Source organism: Lycorma delicatula, chromosome 4 (assembly GCF_047948215.1).
Source record: "Lycorma delicatula isolate Av1 chromosome 4, ASM4794821v1, whole genome shotgun sequence".
In the NCBI taxonomy this organism is placed as follows: Eukaryota; Metazoa; Arthropoda; class Insecta; order Hemiptera; family Fulgoridae; genus Lycorma; species Lycorma delicatula.
This window is the reverse complement of record NC_134458.1, coordinates 110,309,366-110,333,090: the sequence shown is the minus strand read 5'-3', so window position 1 is coordinate 110,333,090 and position 23,725 is coordinate 110,309,366. Positions and strand designations below refer to the sequence as shown.

The window sequence follows — 23,725 nt, the reverse complement described above, 5'->3', positions numbered from 1 at the left end:
CATATTGGTTGTTCGTTTATTATTATTTTTATAAAAGTATATAATGGAAATTATTAAATAATAATTAAATTATTGTGAACATATATTTGCTACAACCCATCTCTTAGAGAGAGAAATAAGAAAATACTGACCTTCGGTAATGTAATTACACTGCACTGCACAAAATAAAATCTTGCTTTTGAAGAGTTAAATATTTAGCACCACTTGATGGGAAAAACTGATTATTAAGTGTTAAAAAAATCTTTGTTTTTTATGTGTTATTCTGATACTTTGGATTAATTTTAAGAAAACCCATGGAAATATGGAAATTTATGCATAAAAAGTTTTGCCTGTTTTTAAGGTAGGAAAATTTCTGTTATATAACTTTGTTAATAGATAATATAAAAAAATTAGTGTTCAGGTATACTTTTAAAAAAAAATTTAGATTATTTTATTTTTTAAATTTTCAATAGAGTTTTTCATTATGGTAGTCAAAGAAAAAAATAACTAATATTTTGCTTATTTGTAAAGGTAGGTATTTTTTTTTACTGAATTATTTGTTAATACTGATGTGTTACATACTTAGCTACATAGTACAATTAACAATGACATTTGTAATGGAAAGAATCTCCATTAACACAGCAAAAACCTATATTGTCTGTTAGAGAGAAATAACTTACTTCATGAAAGTGGGGTATATAACCTATATGTACCTATAGATATTTACCTATAGTGGGGTATGTACCTATAGATATATAGGTTTCATTGTGGGCCATTATGAAGTGACTATATCTCTGCATCAAAAAGACTGAGTCTGCCATTAGTTCTAATGGAAATTCTTCTTTCCTTAATCATTCTTTTTCCATCTGAAATTATGAAACTAACTGAAATTATACAGTAACAGTACTGTTAACAAGCATAGTCCAGTACAAAAATATTTCCTATCTAATCTGAGAGTAAAAATTATAATGTTTTTATAATGGCTGGGAAATTGAAACCTCCATTAGAAGATTTTCAAAATACTCAAATAACAGATTTTTCAGTACTTTAATAACAGATTAATCTCTTCTTATTACAATGAGACACTGCTCAGTTTATATCATCTAATAATTAAGTTATGGAATGTTGAAATTGTAATTCCATAAAAAACAGGTGAAAACTGGGGTAGTTATAACTGTTATATTTTGAATGTCCATTATATTGAAGCTGACATTTGGAAAAAACTTATAAAATCTTTTAAAATATGATGGAATCTTGAAATACTATACGTGAAAATAGGCAAAATATTTTTGATTGTTTTCACAGGTTTTCTTTAAATAAACTGAAATCTCAAGAATAATCCAATGAAGAGCAGGGTTTAATGTGGTATAAAACATGGTTTTACTTTTATTATCAATATTATAATAAACCAACTTGATTCAACCACTTTCCTTTAGAAAACCACACCTTATTCATTTTCTTTCTGTTTATTCAGTATAATTTACCATAATAGTGTAACAGCTATGCACTTTCTTTTCCCATTTCCTTCTAAATCTGTTTCCTGTAAAATCTATATCTCAATTAAATACAGCTGTAGTCTAAGGTCTATAATTATTTATTTTTTTCTAGTTATAAAAGATGATATATTGTTCTCTTCTATTTCTACAAATTACTCCTAGTTTAAGGTTAACTGTATTAAATAATTTGTATTTGTATTAATATTATGATTTTATTATTTAAAGGTATGAGAAAAATTTACAGTTTCATCGCTTTTGGTCTGTTGATGAGAATCAAATACATACTGAATATTCAGCACTTCGATCAGTTGTCATGACTAATTGGGATGAAACAATCAAGGTAACATTAAAATCTTTAACTGGATATAAAATTGATTTTAAAGTTTATATTTATTGAGTTGAAGCATTTTTCTTCAAAAAATCCCTTCAACTCTTGTTTCCCTTGTATAATTAAATTGAGAAAATAATATCTATACTTACATAGAAGTAACTTAGTTTTTTTTTAAATAACCATATTTTTTTAAACGGATCGCAGTGTAATGTCTTAGCCAGGACATACCTCAGAACCTGGGTATTATGTTTAACATGGTGACTACTGTCGTTAGTTAAACATGTTGAAACCAGCTTTAGTAGGTTTATATATTTATTGCACTTTTGTTAACTGATTTTAAAGGGACATTCACTTTTTTTTCGAATATGTTGTTTAGCATGCTGTAATTAATAAAAACCAGCAATGAACTCACCAAAATAGCAAGCTTATGTAAAGTTAACAATTTTTATGATAAGCTTTTTGAATACATGGTTCATCATCAGTTATAAAATCATAGTCAGATAATGCATTATCCATGTAAAATCTCGTAGATTTCATAGCCAGTTGATTTAAATTTGATAACTATTAGGAACAAACAATGATATTAATAAACTTGAACAAACAGAGAAAATACAGCATAAACAGTCATTTCTGAACGAACAGGTAAATTTTGTACATGAACTATTTATGCTATTTTAATAGCTTAATTGTAGTCGCTGTATAAATCTGTTGGTCATGATAGTATCAGATTTTAAATGTAATTATGTTAATGCATTGCTTGATATTATAGTATTTTATAATTAATGATAAATCTATGGATTTGAAAATCTATTTGGATTATTAAATTTATATTAAAGTTGATGTTTTGGTTCATTCATATGTGATTTTCATTAATTATATATTTTTCCTCCTCTATGAATCATGAGACCTTGCCGTTGGTGAGGGGGCTTGAGTGCTCAGGGATACAGAGTAGCTGGACCGAAGGTGCAACCATATCGGAGAGGTATCTGTTGAGAGCCAGACTAAGGAATGATTCCTGAAAGAGGGCAGCAGCTCTTTCAGTAGTTGTTAGGGGCGTGAGTCAGGACGACTTAAACGGCCGTATCAACATCACTCAGTCCTCTGAGTACTGCGCAGCTGAAAGCAATGGAAAACTACAGCTGCTTTTTTTTCCAAGAAAATGTGGCTCTGCATTTTCACATATACAATAATGGAGGCGCCTTCCTTGGTAAAATATTCCGGAGGTAAAATAGTCCCCCGTTCGGATCTCCGGGTGGGGACTACTAAGGAAGGGGTCACCAGAAAATTAAAAAATAACATTCTACGAGTCGGAGCGTGGAATGTTAGAAGCTTAAAAAAGGTTGGTAGGCTAGAGAATTTAAAAAGGGAAATGGATAGGGTAAACGTGGATATAGTAGGAATTAGTGAGGTTCGGTGGGAAGAGGAAGGCGACTTTTGGTCGGGTGACTTTAGAGTAATTAACTCAGCGTCAAATAATGGGCAGGCAGGAGTAGGTTTCGTGATGAACAAGAAAATAGGGAGGAGAGTAGAGTATTTCAAGACGCATAGCGATAGAGTCATTGTAATAAGGATAAATTCAAAACCTAAACCGACAACGATTGTTAACGTCTATATGCCTACAAGCGCCCATGATGATGATGAGGTAGAATGTGTATACGAAGAGATTGATGAAGCAATTAAACACGTAAAAGGAGATGAAAACTTAATAATAGTTGGAGATTGGAATGCAAGCATTGGAAAAGGCAAGAAAGGAAATATAGTGGGTGAATACGGGCTGGGCAAAAGGAATGAAAGAGGGGACCGACTTATAGAGTTTTGCACGAAGTATAATTTAGTAATTGCCAACACCCAATTTAAAAATCATAATAGAAGAATATACACTTGGAAAAAGCCAGGCGATACTGGAAGGTATCAGATAGATTATATCATGGTTAAGCAAAGATTTAGAAATCAACTCTTGGACTGCAAAACTTACCCTGGAGCAGACATTGATAGCGACCATAATTTGGTGATAATGAAATGTAGATTGGGGTTTAAAAACCTGAAGAAAAGGTGTCAGATGAATCGGTGGAATTTAGAGAAGCTTGAGGAAGAGGAGGTAAAGAAGATTTTTGAGGAGGACATCGCTAGAGGTCTGAGTAAAAAAGATAAGATAGAAAATGTAGAAGAAGAATGGGAGAATGTTAAAAAAGAAATTCTTAAATCAGCAGAAGCGAACTTAGGCGGAATAAAGAGAACTGGTAGAAAACCTTGGGTTTCAGACGATATATTGCAGCTGATGGATGAACGTAGAAAATATAAGAATGCTAGTGATGAAGAAAGTAAAAGGAACTATCGGCAATTAAGAAATGCTATAAACAGGAAGTGCAAACTGGCGAAAGAAGAGTGGATTAAAGAAAAGTGTTCAGAAGTGGAAAGAGAAATGAACATTGGTAAAATAGACGGAGCATACAGGAAAGTTAAGGAAAATTTTGGGGTACATAAATTAAAATCTAATAATGTGTTAAACAAAGATGGTACACCTATATATAATACGAAAGGTAAAGTCGATAGATGGGTGGAATATATTGAAGAGTTATACGGAGGAAATGAATTAGAAAATGGTTTTATAGAGGAAGAAGAGGAAGTTGAGGAGGATGAAATGGGAGAAACAATACTGAGATCTGAATTTAAGAGAGCATTAAAAGATTTAAATGGCAGGAAGGCTCCTGGAATAGACGGAATACCTGTAGAATTACTGCGCAGTGCAGGGGAGAAGGCGATTGATAGATTATACAAACTGGTGTGTAATATTTATGAAAAAGGGGAATTTCCGTCAGACTTCAAAAAAAGTGTTATAGTAATGATACCAAAGAAATCAGGGGCAGATAAATGTGAAGAATACAGAACAATTAGTTTAACTAGTCATGCATCAAAAATCTTAACTAGAATTCTATACAGAAGAATTGAGAGGAGAGTGGAGGAAGTGTTAGGAGAAGACCAATTTGGTTTCAGGAAAAGTATAGGGACACGGGAAGCAATTTTAGGCCTCAGATTAATAGTAGAAGGAAGATTACAGAAAAACAAACCAACATACTTGGCGTTTATAGACCTAGAAAAGGCATTCGATAACGTAGACTGGAATAAAATGTTCAGCATTTTAAAAAAATTAGGGTTCAAATACAGAGATAGAAGAACAATTGCTAACATGTACAGGAACCAAACAGCAACAGTAGCAATTGAAGAACATAAGAAAGAAGCCATAATAAGAAAGGGAGTCCGACAAGGATGTTCTCTATCTCCGTTACTTTTTAATCTTTACATGGAACTAGCAGTTAATGATGTTAAAGAACAATTTAGATTCGGAGTAACAGTACAAGGTGAAAAGATAAAGATGCTACGATTTGCTGATGATATAGTAATTCTAGCCGAGAATAAAAAGGATTTAGAAGAAACAATGAACGGCATAGATGAAGTCCTACGCAAGAACTATCGCGTGAAAATAAACAAGAACAAAACAAAAGTAATGAAATGTAGTAGAAATAACAAAGATGGACCACTGAATGTGAAAATAGGAGGAGAAAAGATTATGGAGGTAGAAGAATTTTGTTATTTGGGAAGTAGAATTACTAAAGATGGACGAAGCAGGAGCGATATAAAATGCCGAATAGCACAAGCTAAACGAGCCTTCAGTAAGAAATATAAGTTGTTTACATCAAAAATTAATTTAAATGTCAGGAAAAGATTTTTGAAAGTGTATGTTTGGAGTGTCGCTTTATATGGAAGTGAAACTTGGACAATCGGAGTATCTGAGAAGAAAAGGTTAGAAGCTTTTGAAATGTGGTGCTATAGGAGAATGTTAAAAATCAGGTGGGTGGATAAAGTGACAAATGAGGAGGTATTGCGGCAAATAGATGAAGAAAGAAGCATTTGGAAAAATATAGTTAAAAGAAGAGACAGACTTATAGGCCACATACTAAGGCATCCTGGAATAGTCGCTTTAATTTTGGAAGGACAGGTAGAAGGGAGGAATTGTGTAGGCAGGCCACGTTTGGAGTATGTAAAACAAATTGTTAGGGATGTAGGATGTAGAGGGTATACTGAAATGAAACGACTAGCACTAGATAGGGAATCTTGGAGAGCTGCATCAAACCAGTCAAGTGACTGAAGACAAAAAAAAAAAAAAAAATATTTTTTTATATTCAAATCTTTATTCTTCATCAAGTGGTTCAATTTCAATTACTCTTTTTTTATTTTCTAAAGGAATTTCCTCTGGTGAAAAACGTTTTAGTAAGATTTCTCAAATCCCTTAAGTGGAAGATTTTTACATAAACTATGGCAGATTTTTTTTTTGTCAACATCATTGCTTTATTGCATAATACCGTAACCTTGGATCCTAATGTAGATAAAAAATGATAAATAATTTGGCACACCAAGGAGTCTTAGCTTACATTCATTAGCATTCTCTTTATATTATTTTTTTATATTCCCTTTTATTCTGCATAAATTGTCGCGGGCAACATTTGGCTTGATTGCAAAACTGCCCAGTGTATAAAGAAGAGGTAGCCATTTAGGAAGTTAAAACCATACAGAAAATTAGCTACTTTGAGGCAAAGAAAATAGTGCATAATAGATTGCCTAAATCAATGTCTTATGCCCAGGTTGCAGCAGCTCCTGCAACTTCTCTGTAACCTAAAGACATTATATCTGAGTTAGCCCAGCCTTAGCAAATATGGTTGAAATGATCATCAATGATAAACTAAGAACTCAACCAATTAGAGAAAGTAACTAGTAAAGAATTTATTAAACCGACACCAAAAGTTCAAGAAGTAACAAAGGAAAGGATTTCTCAACTGATGACCAATAACACAAATAAACAGAATAAGGGAAAAACACAACGGCCTCAACCTAATTTGATACAAGTTGAGGTCCAGATAGAGAAAGTCCCCACTCAGGAAAATCAAAAAGACAATGAGTTAGTGACTAATCATAAAGAAACAGATGTTAAAGTAGTTGTGAAACCTCCAAAAGAGAAGGCGAGCATTTTAGCCGCCCCAAAAATATCCTTGGGGAGTGCTTCCAGCACGGACTTGGATGTAATACTCTCCACTCCATCTGGGTCAGTATCATTGGATGCTGGCCGCAAACATCCTCCCCACCACCATCAGGGGTTTCAGAGGGGGATGATCGATAACGTCTCTGTGGCCTCAAACACCCAATCCTCAGAGGTGGAGGCTGTTTGGAGAATGGAGAAGAAATATAAAAAAGGTTGGCCTAAGGGAAAACCTAGGCGATAAATCTCAAATTGAACAATGGTCTCGTAAATGAGTTGATCTTGCAATGGAACATTAATGGATGTTTTTTGAATTGAGGGAATTACAGCTACTAATGAGAGAGTTAAATCCTTTATACGTTTGTTCACAAGAGACGCATTTAAGGAATACTGACATTTTGAGATTGAAAGGGTACAACATAGTTAGGCCTGATCAAACACCTAATCAAAGATCAAGAGGAGGAGTTGCCATCATCTCAGCAACTCGTACCTTCGAAGAAGTTCATCTGTGCACTGATTTACAAACGCTAACTATACGCATACATCGCCCAGCTAACATAACTTTATGCAATTTGTATCTGCCTAAGCTTAATTGGAGAGAAGAGGATTTACATAATCTACTAGAACAATTGCTTTCCCCCTATCATCTTTGTGGAGGATTTAAACACTCATAATCCTCTTTGGGGAACCAATCGCTTGGACTTCAGTTGAAGGAAGATCAGTTGAAGGTTTCTTATCAAACTCAAATCTTGCACTATTAAATACCGGTACAGAAACCTTCTTTAATGCCAGGGACGGTTCTTCATCCTGCATTGATTTAGCTTTTGCCAGCGCTGCCATAGTGCATAAATTAGATTGGAAAGTAAATGAAGATTTACATAGAAGCGATCAATGTCCAATCATTGTGTCTTTAAATACACTCATTAAATTGTATCCCGTACATAAGAGATGTGTTTTTGGCAAAGCTGACTGGATTAGCTTCACTAGAGATGTCCATTTTCAAAATCTAACTGGTGACATCAACAACGAAGTTGAACATGTTACAAATGTCATAGCTGCTGCAGCATCATGGCACATTCCTCAAACTTCAAGGATGATGCAATATCCACCTGTTCCTTGGTGGTCAGATGCTGTACGTGAAGCTATTAAGAAGAAAAGAACTTTTAACATTTTTAAGAAAAGCCCTACACAAGAAAATTTAATAAAATTTTAAAAAATGCAGGGCTAGTGCCAAAAGAGTTATTTTAACTGAAAAAAAACCGCCTGGCAAAAATATGTCTCCTCGATAACAGGACAGACAACTTCGGCAGAGGTATGGAGCAAAATCAAAGCGGTATCCCGTGGATCAACCTGCCACCGGTTACCTGTATTAAAGATGGAGAAAAGCTCCTTGACTCACCTTCAAACATAGACGAGAAATTTGCGAGTCACTATGAAGCTGTCGGTGCAACAGAAAATTATGATAATGATTTTAAAAAACACAAAGCTGTAACTGAAAATGATATATTGTTTGATACTCAGACTAATTTGTATTATAATGAAGAATTCAATAATGCTCTGAGTAAAACAGCGAACACTGCCACTGGTTCAGACAACATCTGATATGAAATGATCAGAATGCTAGATGTCATTGCAAAGAAGAAAATACTAGAACTCTTTAGAATTCTAGAAGCAAATGTAGATTTCTGGTATATATCCACGATCATGGAAAAAAAGCGATTATAGTTCCTATTTTAAAGAAAGGGAAAAGTCCCTTGGATGCGTGGAGCTATCCACCTATCTCGCTTACTTGCGCTCTAGGAAAAATTTTAGAATGCATGATAAATTATCGACTCATGTAGGTACTTAAAAAAGATGAATGGATTTTACCCCATCAAGCAGGGTATCGTAAATTTCATTCCAACACAGAACAGATGACTAATGTTGAAAATTTAATGTTGAATAGTTTTATAAATAAAAAGAATTATGTTGCTGTCTTTTTCAATTTAGAGAAAGCTTTTGATATGACTTGGAGATACGGCATCTTACAACAACCACAAGATTGGTGAATAAATGGAAGACTCCTCCAACTATTATTAGGAGTTATTTATAAGAAATACATTTTTGCGTTAGAATTGGAAATGAATACTCATCTCTCAGGAAGTTAGAAAATGGTGTACCACAAGTATCACCGCTTAGTGAAACCTTGTTCACAATTGTAGTGAACAAGATTATTCCCGCTATACCATCCAGTATTGAAAGAAGTTTATATGTGGACAACCTTGAGATTTTCTATGCCAGCACTCAAACTGCAATGATGAAATATAAGCTACAGACGGCTATTAACAGACTTGTCGAAGTAGCAAATATGAATGGATTCCAGTTTTCAACTGAAAAGACTTGTTGTGTGCACTTTACTAGGAAAAGATTGGCGTATAGAAGTCCAGTTTTGATAATGGACAACAATATTATTGAGACTTTACAAACCATTGGTCCAATCTAGAATAGATTACGAATCAATAGCGTATGGCTCCGCCAAAATGTTTCATCTTAAGAAGCTCGATGTGATCCATAACAAAGGAATCAGACTTGCTACAGGAGCTTTCCATACCAGTCCGATTGACAGCATATTGTCAGAAGCAGTTATGCCATTGAACTACAGAAGGGAAGCAGTCCTGCTAAGATATGCAGCTTATGTCTTGGCCTTCCCAAGATGTATACATTTTTTTGCTTTTATCCACACAGTTTTGGCTGTAACAGTATCAAAAAAGACCCACATTTTCTAGACCAGCTGGAATAAGGAAAATGGAAATCTGTGGAAAGTATCATATTGATCTGCCAGAAGTTCTCACGGTCTCCAGTAGAGAAGCCATGTCGTGGTTAATGTCTATGGTGGAGGGCCACATAGACTTGAAGGAGAAGATAGAACAGCGATTACCAGACGTTTATATTCCAAATGCTTTTTGACGACTGATTACAGAATTTAAAAATTTCACTCATGTATTCACTGATGGGTTGAAGACAGAGAACGGCATCAGAAGCTCATTTATGGCAAATCCCACTTTTGCAATAGCCAGTGTTTATACAGCAGAGTTATATGCAATTCAGCAAGCTCTTCGTTATGTATTATATTACAACGAGAGTGTGCTTCTCTGCTCAGATTCCTTGAGTACAATCACTGCTTTAAGGAATGGCTTCACGCATGATGCACTTGTTCAGGATATATCGGCAGCATTTAAAAATCGTAAAGATAACTGCAAACAATACATCTTGATATGGACACCTGGCCACATTGGTATTCCTGGTAATGAAGTAGCTGACAAAGCAGCCAAACAAGCGGCAAACAGCAAACAAGTCGACATTCCATTCGTTCAACTAGATGACCTTAAAAACTACAATAAACAGGTCATAAGAAAGGAATGAATAAGGAGGTGGGGTGCGATCACTACGAGGCCTAATTGCATTAAGAATACTTCACTTCCCATTAACACAAATAACATTTTCATTTGTTGAGAACAAGTAGCCGTTATAAGACTTTGAATAGGTCATACCAGACTTACTTCGACCTATATGCTAGATGAGAACTGAGACCAATATGTGAAAGCTGTGAAACATATCTCACAGTGAAACAGAAAATAGAAGAGTTCACATTATATAGAGACCTCAGAATGAGGCTCAGTTTAACTGGAAAATTGGTTCACGATTTATCATATAATGAGAATAGAGAAAAGAAAATGATCAAGTTTCTCAAAGGAAGCAGTTTATTGGAACAATTATGATTCATTCATTTATCATAAATAATTAGTTGAAATCAATTTAATTGTGTTTGTGTCTTATCTGTGAATTTTGCTTTCTCCAGTTTTGAGTTTTGGTGTTTTTTAGTGTTACACCCACTTTGATAATTTAACGACATGTCTTCAGAAATGGATTACAAATTTTAAGTGAAAAGGGCCCTATACACCCTTGCTATATAATGTTTATCTGAGGTTTTATTATTTTGTGACAAGTCTGTTTTTCTGGATGATCTGTTTGACAAGACTGGCATTTGACCTAGTTACTTTCATGGGAGAGGGAGTGTTTTTAATTTGTGTAAAAAGCTAATGACCATAGTAGTCGATGCCCACTATTTTCTTGGGGAAAAAAAATAATAATAATGCCCTGAGGTAGATAATCCCCACGTTTGGAACATAACATCTACGTTCCACGTCCAAGGCGGAAACAGCTGTACAAATGTACTATTCATAATGCTGTCTAATGGGGCTCCATGTGTTTTCCCTCAGAGATGGAATTTTCTTTGGCCTGATTCCACCTACAGGCCGAAATACAAGGACTGGATTTTTGGCCACCTGCAGATATGAAAAACTTTATGATTATAGAAATGGATTCATACCATCTTTAGAGCTGGCGATGTGGCAGCCAGGGTCGAAGTGATTGCAGGTGTAACGAAGGTCCTTTCGCTGTCCACGTGCCCACGCGATGGCAAGCATGTAGTTAAGGTGCCCATGTATGTCGGTGTATGGGAGCCCTGAAAACTTCAGTGTGTAGTGGCCTGGAGTCAGTGCAGAGATTGTGCATCTGCTCTCTGACAGGACATATGTCGGTTCCACCGAAGTACCGGACCGGACCTCCAGGGTCCTGGAGTGGGGGTGTATCCTGGTGGCTAGCCTTACTACAGAAGGGATACAAATATCATGTAGATTGAACAAACAAATGCGACAGAGAGTTCATGTAAACACTCTCTTCTTGATCCAGCCGTTTCCCCCCAAGCGAAACGGAGAAGAAGTTTTGAAACAAGAAGGGTTGAAAATGAGGCTAAGTGTGCAGAGAGCTCTATTGAAAGTTATATACCCAAGCCAAAATAGTAGGTAATTTTGAGAGCTGATGGAAATTTTTCGAGAGTAAGTCCTTTTCTTATTACTCAAGAAATAAGTAAATGTGCTGGAGGCCCTGCTAAAGAGATCAGGAAAACATATAATGGTCTTTGTGTAGAGACAACTAATGATGCACAGTCGTAGAAAATCCTACGACTGTAAAATATTGGCACATTTGCTATACATGTCGATCCGCACAGCATATTCGGTACATCAAAGGGTGTTGTGGTCTGTCTGGATCTGCTGGATTGTGCAGAGCAGGAGATAGTTTAGGAATTGTCACCACAAGGAGTGATAGAGTACCGCAGGTTGAACATGAGAAGAAACGGCGAAGTTCTACCTTCTGCTTCTCATGTTTTTACCTTTAATAGACCAACCCTGTTGGAGAAAATGCGTGCAGGAATCCACAGATTGGATGTACGGGCTTTTGTTCCACAACCAGTGCTTCAAGTGCCAACGTTTTGGCCCCACCATTGCTGGCCTTGCGTCAGCTGCTGAATTCTGACTTCATTATCTTAAATGATAGTTTAGGAATTTTTTTCAATGCGAGAGGTGGATCGACGTCCTTTATAGATCTAGCACTTATAAGTGGATCAATAGCACTGAGGTACACTTTCCATGTCTTAGTGGATCTACATGGAAGCGATCATTTTCCGGTGCAAATTGTAACTGATGTTACAAGGAAAATATATTCCATCTCCAAAAGATGGCTGTTTGATAAGACAGACAAGCTTCACAGCTAGGACGATACTCCCTGAAACAACTGGAGTTGTTGAAACTGATCTTGATGCAATAACTAATGACATACTTGACTCAACATCAAGATATATTCCCAAAACATATGGGAAACACAAGAAGCGACCCGTTCCGTGGTGGAACGAAATAAGTGAAGGTATTAAAAGAAAGAAAAAAGCGTATATTGTTTTTTTAACATTAGAAAACCTAATTGCCTTTAAAAAATACAGGGCATATGTAAAAAGATTGAAAAATGGCATACTACAAGGCTCATTGAGCGGTACCTTGTTTACGATTGCCATTAATAAACTGATATTAGCCATTCCAGCAGAAATCAGCAAAATTGTCTATGTCGATGATCTGGCAATTGAATATGCCAGCAACTTGACAGATCTGGGGAAGTACAAATTGCAACGAGTGATAAACGCTCTCAATGAAGTTGCGAGGAATAATCGTTTCAAATTTTCACCAGAGAAAACATGCTGTGTACACTTTTGTAGGAAGAGTATCCCTGACTGTGTACAGCTTCTGAACCAAGAGGACCTCGAGGTCATACTCCTCAAGGATCCTCATGGCCTCATTGGTGACTGCCCAGGCATGATGCAGGTTTAAATTTCCCCAGGCATAAGCGTTCAATATGGTGACGAGCATCCTTGAAAGCTTCCCGCAATTCAGGCGTCACCATATGCTGTATTATGCAATCTTCACCTGGGCTATGTCGTGCAATCTGCATTGTTTGCCCCCACCCATTGTCCAGCATCAAAGCCTTTCACCAAGGCACAAGGAGCACACTTTGCAGATGCAGTCTTATCAGGGCAGTTAGCTGCCCTGTGCCCAGCAAGAGCGCAATGACCACACATCTCCGACTGTGCTCTACAGCAAAGAGAGGTGTGACCAAAGCCTTGACATTTGAAACAACAAATTTTGTATGGTTGACGATCCTGCAAGAGATCACACAAGGAACAGCTGACCACTGGCGACCAAGACCTGCCAGATCTTTGGCAAGGTCTCAATTATCCAGTGGCTCTTTGGGGCCTATTTCCACCCCAACTGCTGGACCACCCTGGTCCCCTTGAGGAAGTCTTCGACAGCCATATCCAACACAGGATTTTGGCTGTGTATACCCTCATTGCCCTCGGCAAATAGTAGACCAATATTTGCGGCCTCTGCTCGGCCAGCAACTGAGCCTTTAGTCCGTTCTTCTTAAGAATGTCGGCTTAAATTATGTCCTGAACAGGTGGTCAAATTGTTACTATGACGCAGGGGGGACCCCAATGGGTTAAGTCCTTGAAGACAATTTAAAGGGGGGAGTCAACTGTCTCGGTATCCTGTGGCGACTAGTATAATGCTTAATGGCAGTTCTGGTTGCCCCAGGGGTGCTTAAAGAAAAATAAAATAAGAATATTGGTATTGTGAAGACATTCTTTTTTATTTTTTTTTATTTTTGTATTTTACTTATTGTTTTATTTTAATATCAGTAAATATTTTTAGTGTGTTTTAATCTATATGAGTAATTAAATGTTTTGTGTAGTCAATTTTAGTGTTTTTAGAAAAAAATGTAAGGGCCCTTTACATCCTTACATATGGCAAACCTGATGGTGATTTAGACCTCTTTTAAAGAATGTGATGAGGGCTCATCTAAGATCATTAGGTCATTCTGAGGCCATTACCTTAGAAGTCAATGGCCATTAACAAAAAAAAAAAAAATTATTGTTAAATATTGAGTGAGATTAATCCAAATAATTAGAAAATAACTATTTTGTTAATTTCTTTGGGCAGTAAATGTTTACACTATTTTTCAAGTAACATTTTAATAAGTTGACTTACTTATATATTTTTTTTTAATGTAATCTTGAAATAAATTTCAGTAATACTGTAAGTCTGATGTCTTGGTCTAATCTGTAATTTAATAATTGCTCTTTTACATATTAATTAGTACTATTTTACACTTGTGACCAGAATGTATATTACAGAAAAACTACATTAAGAAAAAATTAATATTAATTTAATATTTGTTTACAGAAGAAATTATAGTTTAGGTTGTATGAAATGGTTTAATATTAATTACAAAATTTAATTAAATTTATATTTTTTCAGATTCCATTAAATGAGCCAGCAAACGGAAAGAAAAAGAGTCAAATAAGTGAATATATTGACTACTATGGTGGTGCTGGTGTTCAGCATATTGCTCTTAACACTCAAGATATAATTACATCTGTAAGTGTAAAAATAATATCAAATTTAATTCTATCCATGTTTGAATTTATAAACATCCAGGTATATTGGATAAATTTTAATTAAAAAATATTTTTAAAAGATTATTGTAAATTAAGCTGTACCTTGGTTAAACAAATGCAGGTCATCATAAAGAATGTTGGAATTTGAGACATGGATTAAATAAAAACAGAAATACTTATGGTAGTATTGTTTTATTTATCAAATTCTCCAGCTCATATTGTTTTGATAAATAATCAATTAATTTTATATGCTTACCATTCTTTTCTTGGCAAATGTTTAATCGATACTCAACTTCTGCCAATGCATGATATAACTTATCTTCTGCTATGGTTTTAATTACTACCTTAATTCTTTTCTTTGTGATTCAGGTCATGTAATTTTTTAACAATTTTTATTGTATTCCTTCGTGGATAATGTACCTACAGTGTCATGGATAATCTCCTCATTCAATGTGGTACAAGCTATCCATCCCCTGAATTCATTTCTCACTACATCTTGAATGTCAAATATTTGACACATATATTAACTAAGTATTGGTAAATTAATTTCAAAAATATAAATTGTGTTATTAGCACTATCATATTGTTTACATTTTTTCATAAAAATTAATATGTGTTGTTAGGCTCTGATAGGGTTAAAGCATTAAAATAGCTAAATCTGACTTTGGTAGTAAAAGTGTTTAAAAATGAACCAACTTATTAAAACAATGAAGTCGTTGATGATTTTTTTTTCCATAAAATATTTTGTGACCTGATGTGTTAAAATGGAATTTAAATCTCTATGATGGCATTTACGTATTGATGTTTATAGTTTATTTTTCTTATAACTAAAACATCCACAGCCCAAAAATCTGAATTTTGATAATTATAAACTTTTTTTGTTCAGTTATAGATTTAGACTCCAAAGGGACTTAGTGTTAAACATTTCTTTGTTAAAGAAAATTAAATCACATTATTGGTAACTATAATTATTCAATAAAATAACATCACATTGTTTTTAATAGGTGAGAAATCTTAGAGCTCGAGGAATGAATTTTTTGAAAGCCCCTCACACGTATTATGATACATTAAGAGAACGGTTACAAGCAGATAACATTCATATTGCTGAAGATTTGGATACCTTAGAGGTAAAATCCTAATGATAGAATTTGTTTATATACTCTAGCATTATGAAAAAAAATGTTTTGTATTAATGAATTTTTTATTAAATAACATTTTTTTAGTTATCTAAGAATTTAGTTTTGACAAACCTTTATTTTATTTTTATCTCAGTCTGCAATTTCATATATATGAATGCCATTTCAAAGACGGTGGAATATAGTAGAAAGATAACTTCTTACTCTAAAAAATGAATAAGTCTACTGTTAACATGAAAACAGAATATGCGATTCTGACTGAGATGCCTGTGTTGAAAATTGTATGGGAATTCATTTTGCCAAAATTTTTATAAAAAGCAGCATAAAAAAAACAAAAATATTTTTCACCAAGAAAAGTACAGAGCTTCTGCTTTGAATTAAAAAAAAAACAAAAACCTACTGTAGACACAGTGTTGCACGTTATATCAGTGTTTTATATCTGTTTACTTTAATTATTATATGTTTATAACAGATATTTTCATAAAAATGCAAAATAAGAATGGAAAGATAAAAAGTTATTTTCTCTTTGCAGTGGTTTTCAAACAAGTTTTAATTGGTATTTTTTTTTCTTTTTTTATGAAATCTCAGACTAGAAGATGAATCAAAATTTATAATTACAAATTCATTTTCTCAAGGTTTTATAGAATGTTTCACATAAAAGTTATTTGCAGTAGCGAACAAATTGATCCAAAGGGAATGTTTGTTCTGTGTAGGGAATTTTCATTCTGTGGCAAACTCTTGCTGTTTGGTGTTTCAGGTTATATTGTTAGTTCATATACAAACAGAATTAGTGGTTTTTGTGCTTTTATAATTCATTGTCAATTAGTTTTTGGTGATCTTGTAGTTTCTGTTATAAGTTTGTAATTCATTTTTAGTTAATACAATGGATATAACCCCACACAAGCGGTCAAAAATTGTTGCTCTGTCCCAACTCACACAAATGACTCAAAGACAGATTGCCAGTGAGTGTAGTTTGGGGTTAGATACTGTAAATGAAATTGTGAAATGGTTTAGGGATACAGGTTCTCTCTCTCCAAAGAGAAAAGGAAAATGTGGATGGAAAAAATCATGCTTACACAGGATCGATTACTAATAAGAAAAAACAAAAATAATCTACAATTATCAGCTGTTGGCCTTATTAGGGCTTGTGAGCCAGTGGGACTAATGTTTCTGATGTGACAGTTCATAAAAGATTGTTGGCAGTGGGAAGGATTGTAAGTTATTTTTCAGATGAGACTCATTTCTTTGTCCAAGGGGAGAAAGTAGCCTACATTCGTCAGTCAGCAGATGAGAAGATTACTACATTAGCACACCTGCAACAAGCTCCCAAACACCCGGCCAAAAACATGTTTTGGGGATGTTTTACAAAGAAGGGCAAGGAGCGCTTATGCCTGTGGATGGGATGATGAAATTGGACCAATATATTAACATATGCCAAAGAATAATAGTCCCACTTATGCAGAAAAACCCAGAACTCATTTTCCAATAGGACCTTGCACCATCTCACATGACAAAGAAAACAAAAGAGTTCTTCAAAAACTAAAAGATATGAGTGCTCTAAAGGCCAGGGAACTCCCCCGACCTAAATTCCATTGAAAATTTATGGGCCATACTAAAAAGAAGAATTGGGAAAATGAATTGTATTATAAAAACTGACCTTATTAGTTAAGTGATACAGAGGAAGAAATCAAATTCATTGTTCTACCTTAGTGGAATCAATGCCAAAGAGGATTAATGATATAATAAAAAACAAAGGGCACATAAACTATTACATTTCAGTAAGTTTGACTATTAAACATTTTTTTCTTTTAAAAATAAGATTTTCTGTTAAAAATACTGTGTTTGGATTAATTTGTTTGCCACTGTAAAATTGCATGAGTTTAAATTTCTGCATCTGTAAAACTTTTTATAAAATGCAAAATGACAAAAAATGTTTTTGATTTAGATGATTGTACAGCTTTTAGGTATATTTTTAAAATAATATTTGTAACCTATTATTCTTTCTTATAATAACAAGGAGAAATACCAAGAGAATATGTTTCATTCAAATTAGATCATTGGTTCTTAAATTACACAATATCAGACAGACAACAAACAGAAAAAAAAAACGCTTCTCAATAGGATAAGATCAAATATGAAGTCCCTTAAAAAAAATCCAGTATAACATATATGCTGCAATTTTACTTAAAAAGTGCTATCTTAGTCATATTTTTATATTTTATAAGGTTTTATTAAATTGTATTACTTATTTAATTTATTTGTTATTACTTTTTAAAGGAATTAAGCATACTTATTGACTATGATGAAAATGGATATTTGCTTCAAATATTCACTATGAATATGCAAGATAGACCTACTTTATTCATTGAAGTAATTCAACGTCATAATCATAATGTAAGTAATTATTATAATAATGTAATAATACAAGTGGTGTTGACTTGTCCATCTCTACTAGGAAAGCAGACAGTTCATTGTATTTCTAATTGCATTATTAGAGAAATTTCATTCAAGCAGGAACTATCCGTGTTCTTTATTCTCACAAACTCTTTAACACAAGTCGCAAGAAGAATTTGTTACAACAAGAATCTTATAGAAAACGAAATGTTCATTAGCAATTATTTGGTTATACATTTGTCTCCAACTATTTTTCTCTACAAATGATTGCAACTAGTACATAATAGTATTATAATAAGCATGTGTTATTTTTTATTAATTTTAAGATGTTTAATTACTTGAATTTCTTCTGAGACATTTATTTTTTAGTAAAATTATGCATATTAAGTAATTAAACAATTATTATCTTTTACCTAAATTTCATTTAGGTAATTTTTTTTTGTTTTTACCTGCCTGAAAAGAAAGAGATGACATTGAAAAATAGTTTGTTTATTAAATAATCTATGAATGATGCTTTTACTTGGTGAAAATCCATAATAAAAAATTGGAAAATTAAAACAATTTGTTTTTTGATTTTCACAAGTTTTATTTAAACATGAAGCTGTTTGAATACACAGTACCTTCTTCAGATGTTAAGTAAAGAATAAAAGTTAAAAGTTAGGTACAAAGAACAAAGTAAAATGGGTACTCCACTTTCTGAAATAGACCAATAGTATTAACTAAAATATGTGTTCACTCCCTGCACTTTATTTTTATGTACTTTATCTCTACTGATTTAATGCATTACCTTGTTCTTTGTATCCAATGTTTATGCTTTAGTATTCTGTACTTATCTGAAAAAGGTATTGTGTATCGAAATAGCTGTCATATTTAAATAAAACTTGTGAAAATTAAATAACGTATGTTGTTTTCATTTTCCAATTTTTTAAATTTGTTTACTATTCTTGTTCCCTTTTTTATTATTTTAGAGAAACAAAGATTTTCTAAAATTTTTTCAACCATGCTTGTTTTTGAATGGAAAGTTAATTTTTGAAATGATAATAAAAAATATTAAAATGAGTTGCAAGAATCCTCTATTAGATGAAGACAGCGGAGCTTTATTTACTGATTTTATAAATATCCTGAAAAAGAAATATGTTCATATGAATTTTCTTGAATTCTGAGATTTTGTTTTTTTAATTAGGTATATATTTTCTAAATCGCAGTATGTTTTACCTTATTTTGTTTGTCTAGTGAACATTTCCAGTTTGTTTCAGAATGAAACCTTTTTGTTTTAATATGTTATCAGTGCTTTGCAATATTTATTTTAAGTTGGTTCTAAAAATGATACTTCTTAATGTTGATGTCTGTTAATATACCATCTGTGGTATAGTTATTTAAAACTACTTTTTCTCTTATTAAGTGAAATAGTGCGATTAAACATTCTCAAATAAAATAAGTGAAAATAAATATTCCTCAGAAGATCATTTTTGACCTTTAATCCACCTCTTTTCTTGATCTCAATGGACTCTAGTACTCATTTGAAAGTGTTTTGGAACTCCTTTAATATGTGGTCATTTCATGTATATTTCTTAATTTTACAAAATTACTATTTTTGATAAATTCAGTGTGTTTAAATTTCTTATTATTTGTGTGTGTTGAATCCATCTTTATTATGCAGAATGTGTAAAATTTGCATTTTGTACTTATTATATTTGTTGATGTGTGTTATTTTTTTTTTTTTTTGTGAAATGATTTACAAAAGTTATTTCACTGATAATATAAAACTGGAAACAGTTCATTGTATCAATAACTTAGTAGGTGTTTCATTGATTGTAATATGTTCTTAATTAAATATTTAGCTGTAACCACTATAAAATATTTAATATTGCACAAAATTATGGAAACAATTTTAGATAAAAGATTTTGATAAATTATATGTACTAAATTTATCAAAAAGAATATATTAAAAAATAATATTACCACAAAATATTTAATTTATTCTGTTTTTATCTATTTAATTATATTTTATTTATATTAACTGAATATTGACATGAATTTAATAAGTACAGTAACATTATGTTATGTTTTGCACACACACTATAGCACAAGTCATTGTGCAAACACATTCTTAATATTTTAAAATAAATTGCAAAATAAATATGAAACTATGTTTAATAAATAGTTTATATATTTTGTTGATAATGTTTTTCATTGTCTACAGGGGTTTGGTGCTGGAAATTTTAAAGCATTATTTGAAGCTATTGAACAAGAACAAGAACTTAGAGGAAATCTGTAATTAAGTCAGAGACATATTTTAATTATTCATAAAAAATTAGCATATTCTTTTCATGAAAAGATCCATTAATTGAAGAAAAAAGACTATTTGAAGAAATTGATAAATATTATTAACTGCTTGTATCATACGCATAATATTTGAGTGAATGTTAAAGAAAGAAAACTGAAAATAACCCCATTATATTGAATTATTTTTTTAATATATTATATTCAATTTCATTGCATATTTAAAGAAGAAGAATCATATCATGTGCATTTCCATTGAATATATAAATTGTATATGTACTATTATTATTATTGATGTAAAAAATATAAATTAATAGTTTTTATGAAAACATTTATGTTTATGATAGCTTTGCTAAATAACATGGCCATACATGAACATTTTATAATTAACTCTACACCCTTATACTACTTTTCCATAAAACTCTTTTTCAATGTTTTGATTCATAAGTGCTGCTTTTGTATCATCCATTACACATAATTATAAAGAGAATTAGATCTTTTTCTCTTTTTTCAGTCACTAATATTTTTCCTTAATTAAATATTAGAAATAATGTATATAGTAAGTTAGCAATAATTTATTCTAATCAAGTGAAATAAATATGAAATTTTTTTTTGTCCAACCAAAAATGTCAAATAAATTAGATATTTGTCAGCATGCAAAGAAGTGTGCTACTAAATAAATAAAAGTTGGGTAAATTAAGCTTTTGTACTCGAGTTTGTTAATATTACACTATTACCACCTATAAGTATTTACACTGTTCTTTACTAACCTTCATTTTCATATATTTTATCTCATTTTTATATTATATGTTTATTTATTTATTAATTTTATTTACAAATATTTTTTAATGAAATTTTAAATGCTAATTAGCTTAAAATAAAGATTAATATAAATATTTCACTTTAAAGTATTTTTAATGGAAAGAAAAAATTGCACATATATTAATTTTTAGAAAATAATTTAAAACGTACAATAGAAATATACACTTATAAATATTTAATTATAATTATATATAAATTAATTTGTCAATTTTTAACTTTGTCAATTATTAAAAGTATATCTATTCATTTTCTTACATCTATTTTTTAAACAGCCATTGCATTTTATTTATTGTAAAAATCCTTATTGTAATTATTTCAACTGACACTTGTTTTAGTTATTTCATGGGAACCATAGTGTAAAAAATTCCTGTCACATAGTAAAAGCTGTTTCTTGTCACTTTTATGATAGCGTTAAAAAATAAATTAATAAAACATTTCTTCAGGTAGTTTTATTAGTTATGGCTCACATTGATTCTTTTTAGGCCAACTGCTTTAAAAAAAGAAAATGTAAAAATGAAATGAAACAAAATAAATAACAAATACTGTAAGAAAACAATTGGCAGTAATGAAGTTGAATAGAAAAATTATAAAATGAATAAAAATAAAATGTAATTTAAAAACATTATGTAGTACATTAGAATTATAGTATGGAAAATTACTGTTAAGTAGAATAAATAAAAATAATGGCTGGAATTTTTCACTTTATTGACTACATTCCTGAGTAAATAGTACTTTCCTTGTCTGCTTTCATCAAACTCTGTGTAAGTTTGTGTGTTCCTTATATGCATTTATAGAAATTCATAAATGCTTGCTGAATCTGTGAGCTCTTCTGAATCATACTGACTGAAAGCCTAAGAATAGGGTTCTAATGAGGTTATATGTATCAGATTTTTTTTTTTGTAAATCCTTGACAATACTATTTTGTCATGCTTTGTAGTTCATTGTGGTATATTTAAAAAAATATATATACAGTAAGTTTGGAACTGTATTTATTTTATAACATATTTTTTTATTATAATACATTATAATAATATTATAAAATATATATTTTGATGAACATCAAGTAATAATACCCATTAATATAATTTTCAATGCATCATTTACATACATTTCATATTGTGAACATCAAGGATATAAAATCTGTTTTCATTTATATATATATAATAAAAACTTATGAAACAATTTGAAATCATATCCTTGTAGATAAAATATATTCCTTAATACATTTACATCACATGGAACACAAATATTCATAGTTAAAGATAATTATATGTAAATTTATTACATTTAGGCCTAGATATTTATTTAGTTTTCATACACATGTGTTCACAAACACACACACACACACACACACATTTATGTGTCACAAATTATATATAATTCATCGCTGTGTGACACAAAATCATGATATCTATGTGAAAATATTTTTATTATTATCTACACAGAAAAATATGAAAACAGATATTTAAGCGATATAATAAATACTTTAGGAAGACATATCAGTGTTTAAGATCAACTGCATCTATAAAAAAATAATAATAAAAATAAAATATTTCACATACGTTAAACATAATTTATGTATACTGTACATATATTCTACTTCTATTTTGATAATATATTATAATCTTTATTTAAAAAAATAATCTTTTCTATGACTAGATTGACTAACACTGACAAGTAAAAAAATACCTTATCTTAGATATTAAAGTTGCTTTTTTTAAATATTTTATATTAATAATTACGAACTACTGCTACTCCATTCTGTTATTACCTTTAACAAAGTAAATCATACCCAGTACTTTTTATTATGAATATGATTTCTATGTAAAGAAAGCAGTCTCCATTTCTTAACAATTCCTAGCCGCCATTCCTCTCTTTTCTCAACTAGCCCGTATGTAAATATTTAGAAATACACCTTTGTAAATATTATGACAAATATATGTACATATGAACATTTTTAGAATAACACATTTACATTTCTATAAAACCTTGAGTTTTAATTCTTTATTTAGTATTATTTCTACTAATTAAACGATTACATTTTTCTTAGTTAAAATTTATAATTAGTAAACTAATATTTAGAGTTTTTTGGGACATTGATAAATTATTACATCCCTTACAACCTGATAATTTCATAACATTTAGAACATCTTAGATAGTATTATCTTAAAAATTGAAGGGTGTAAAATAAGCATGTATGTTTGTTTCAATTGATTATTAAAATTAAATAATGCTGCAGTTTCTCTGAATTCTATTGTTATCTTTTAGTGGCTAATCATTTAGCAATTGAGGACTTCAAATTGAGAAGAAAGTTATTTGGCCGTGATTTCTTAAATTTTTCTGTTTTATATTTGTTAAACAATAAATTAATTTATATCACTAATCTTCATCTTTATTAAATAATTTTGATTTGAACTAAGGTGAATACTG

The 23,725-nt window shown here is 31.6% G+C and overlaps 1 protein-coding gene across 1 annotated transcript in view; it reads left to right on the top strand.

The window, feature by feature from the left end:
* Hpd (4-hydroxyphenylpyruvate dioxygenase) overlaps positions 1-21,991 on the top strand; it is a 39,758-nt gene extending 17,767 nt beyond the window's left edge. Inside the window, exons 9-13 of the mRNA XM_075363909.1 lie at positions 1,701-1,815; positions 14,521-14,640; positions 15,665-15,787; positions 18,074-18,190; positions 20,394-21,991. Of these exons, the coding sequence (XP_075220024.1) occupies positions 1,701-1,815; positions 14,521-14,640; positions 15,665-15,787; positions 18,074-18,190; positions 20,394-20,468 (550 nt within the window). The 3' untranslated portion in view covers positions 20,469-21,991. The remainder of the gene's footprint in view (positions 1-1,700; positions 1,816-14,520; positions 14,641-15,664; positions 15,788-18,073; positions 18,191-20,393) is intronic.
* The last annotated feature ends 1,734 nt before the right edge of the window (positions 21,992-23,725 follow it).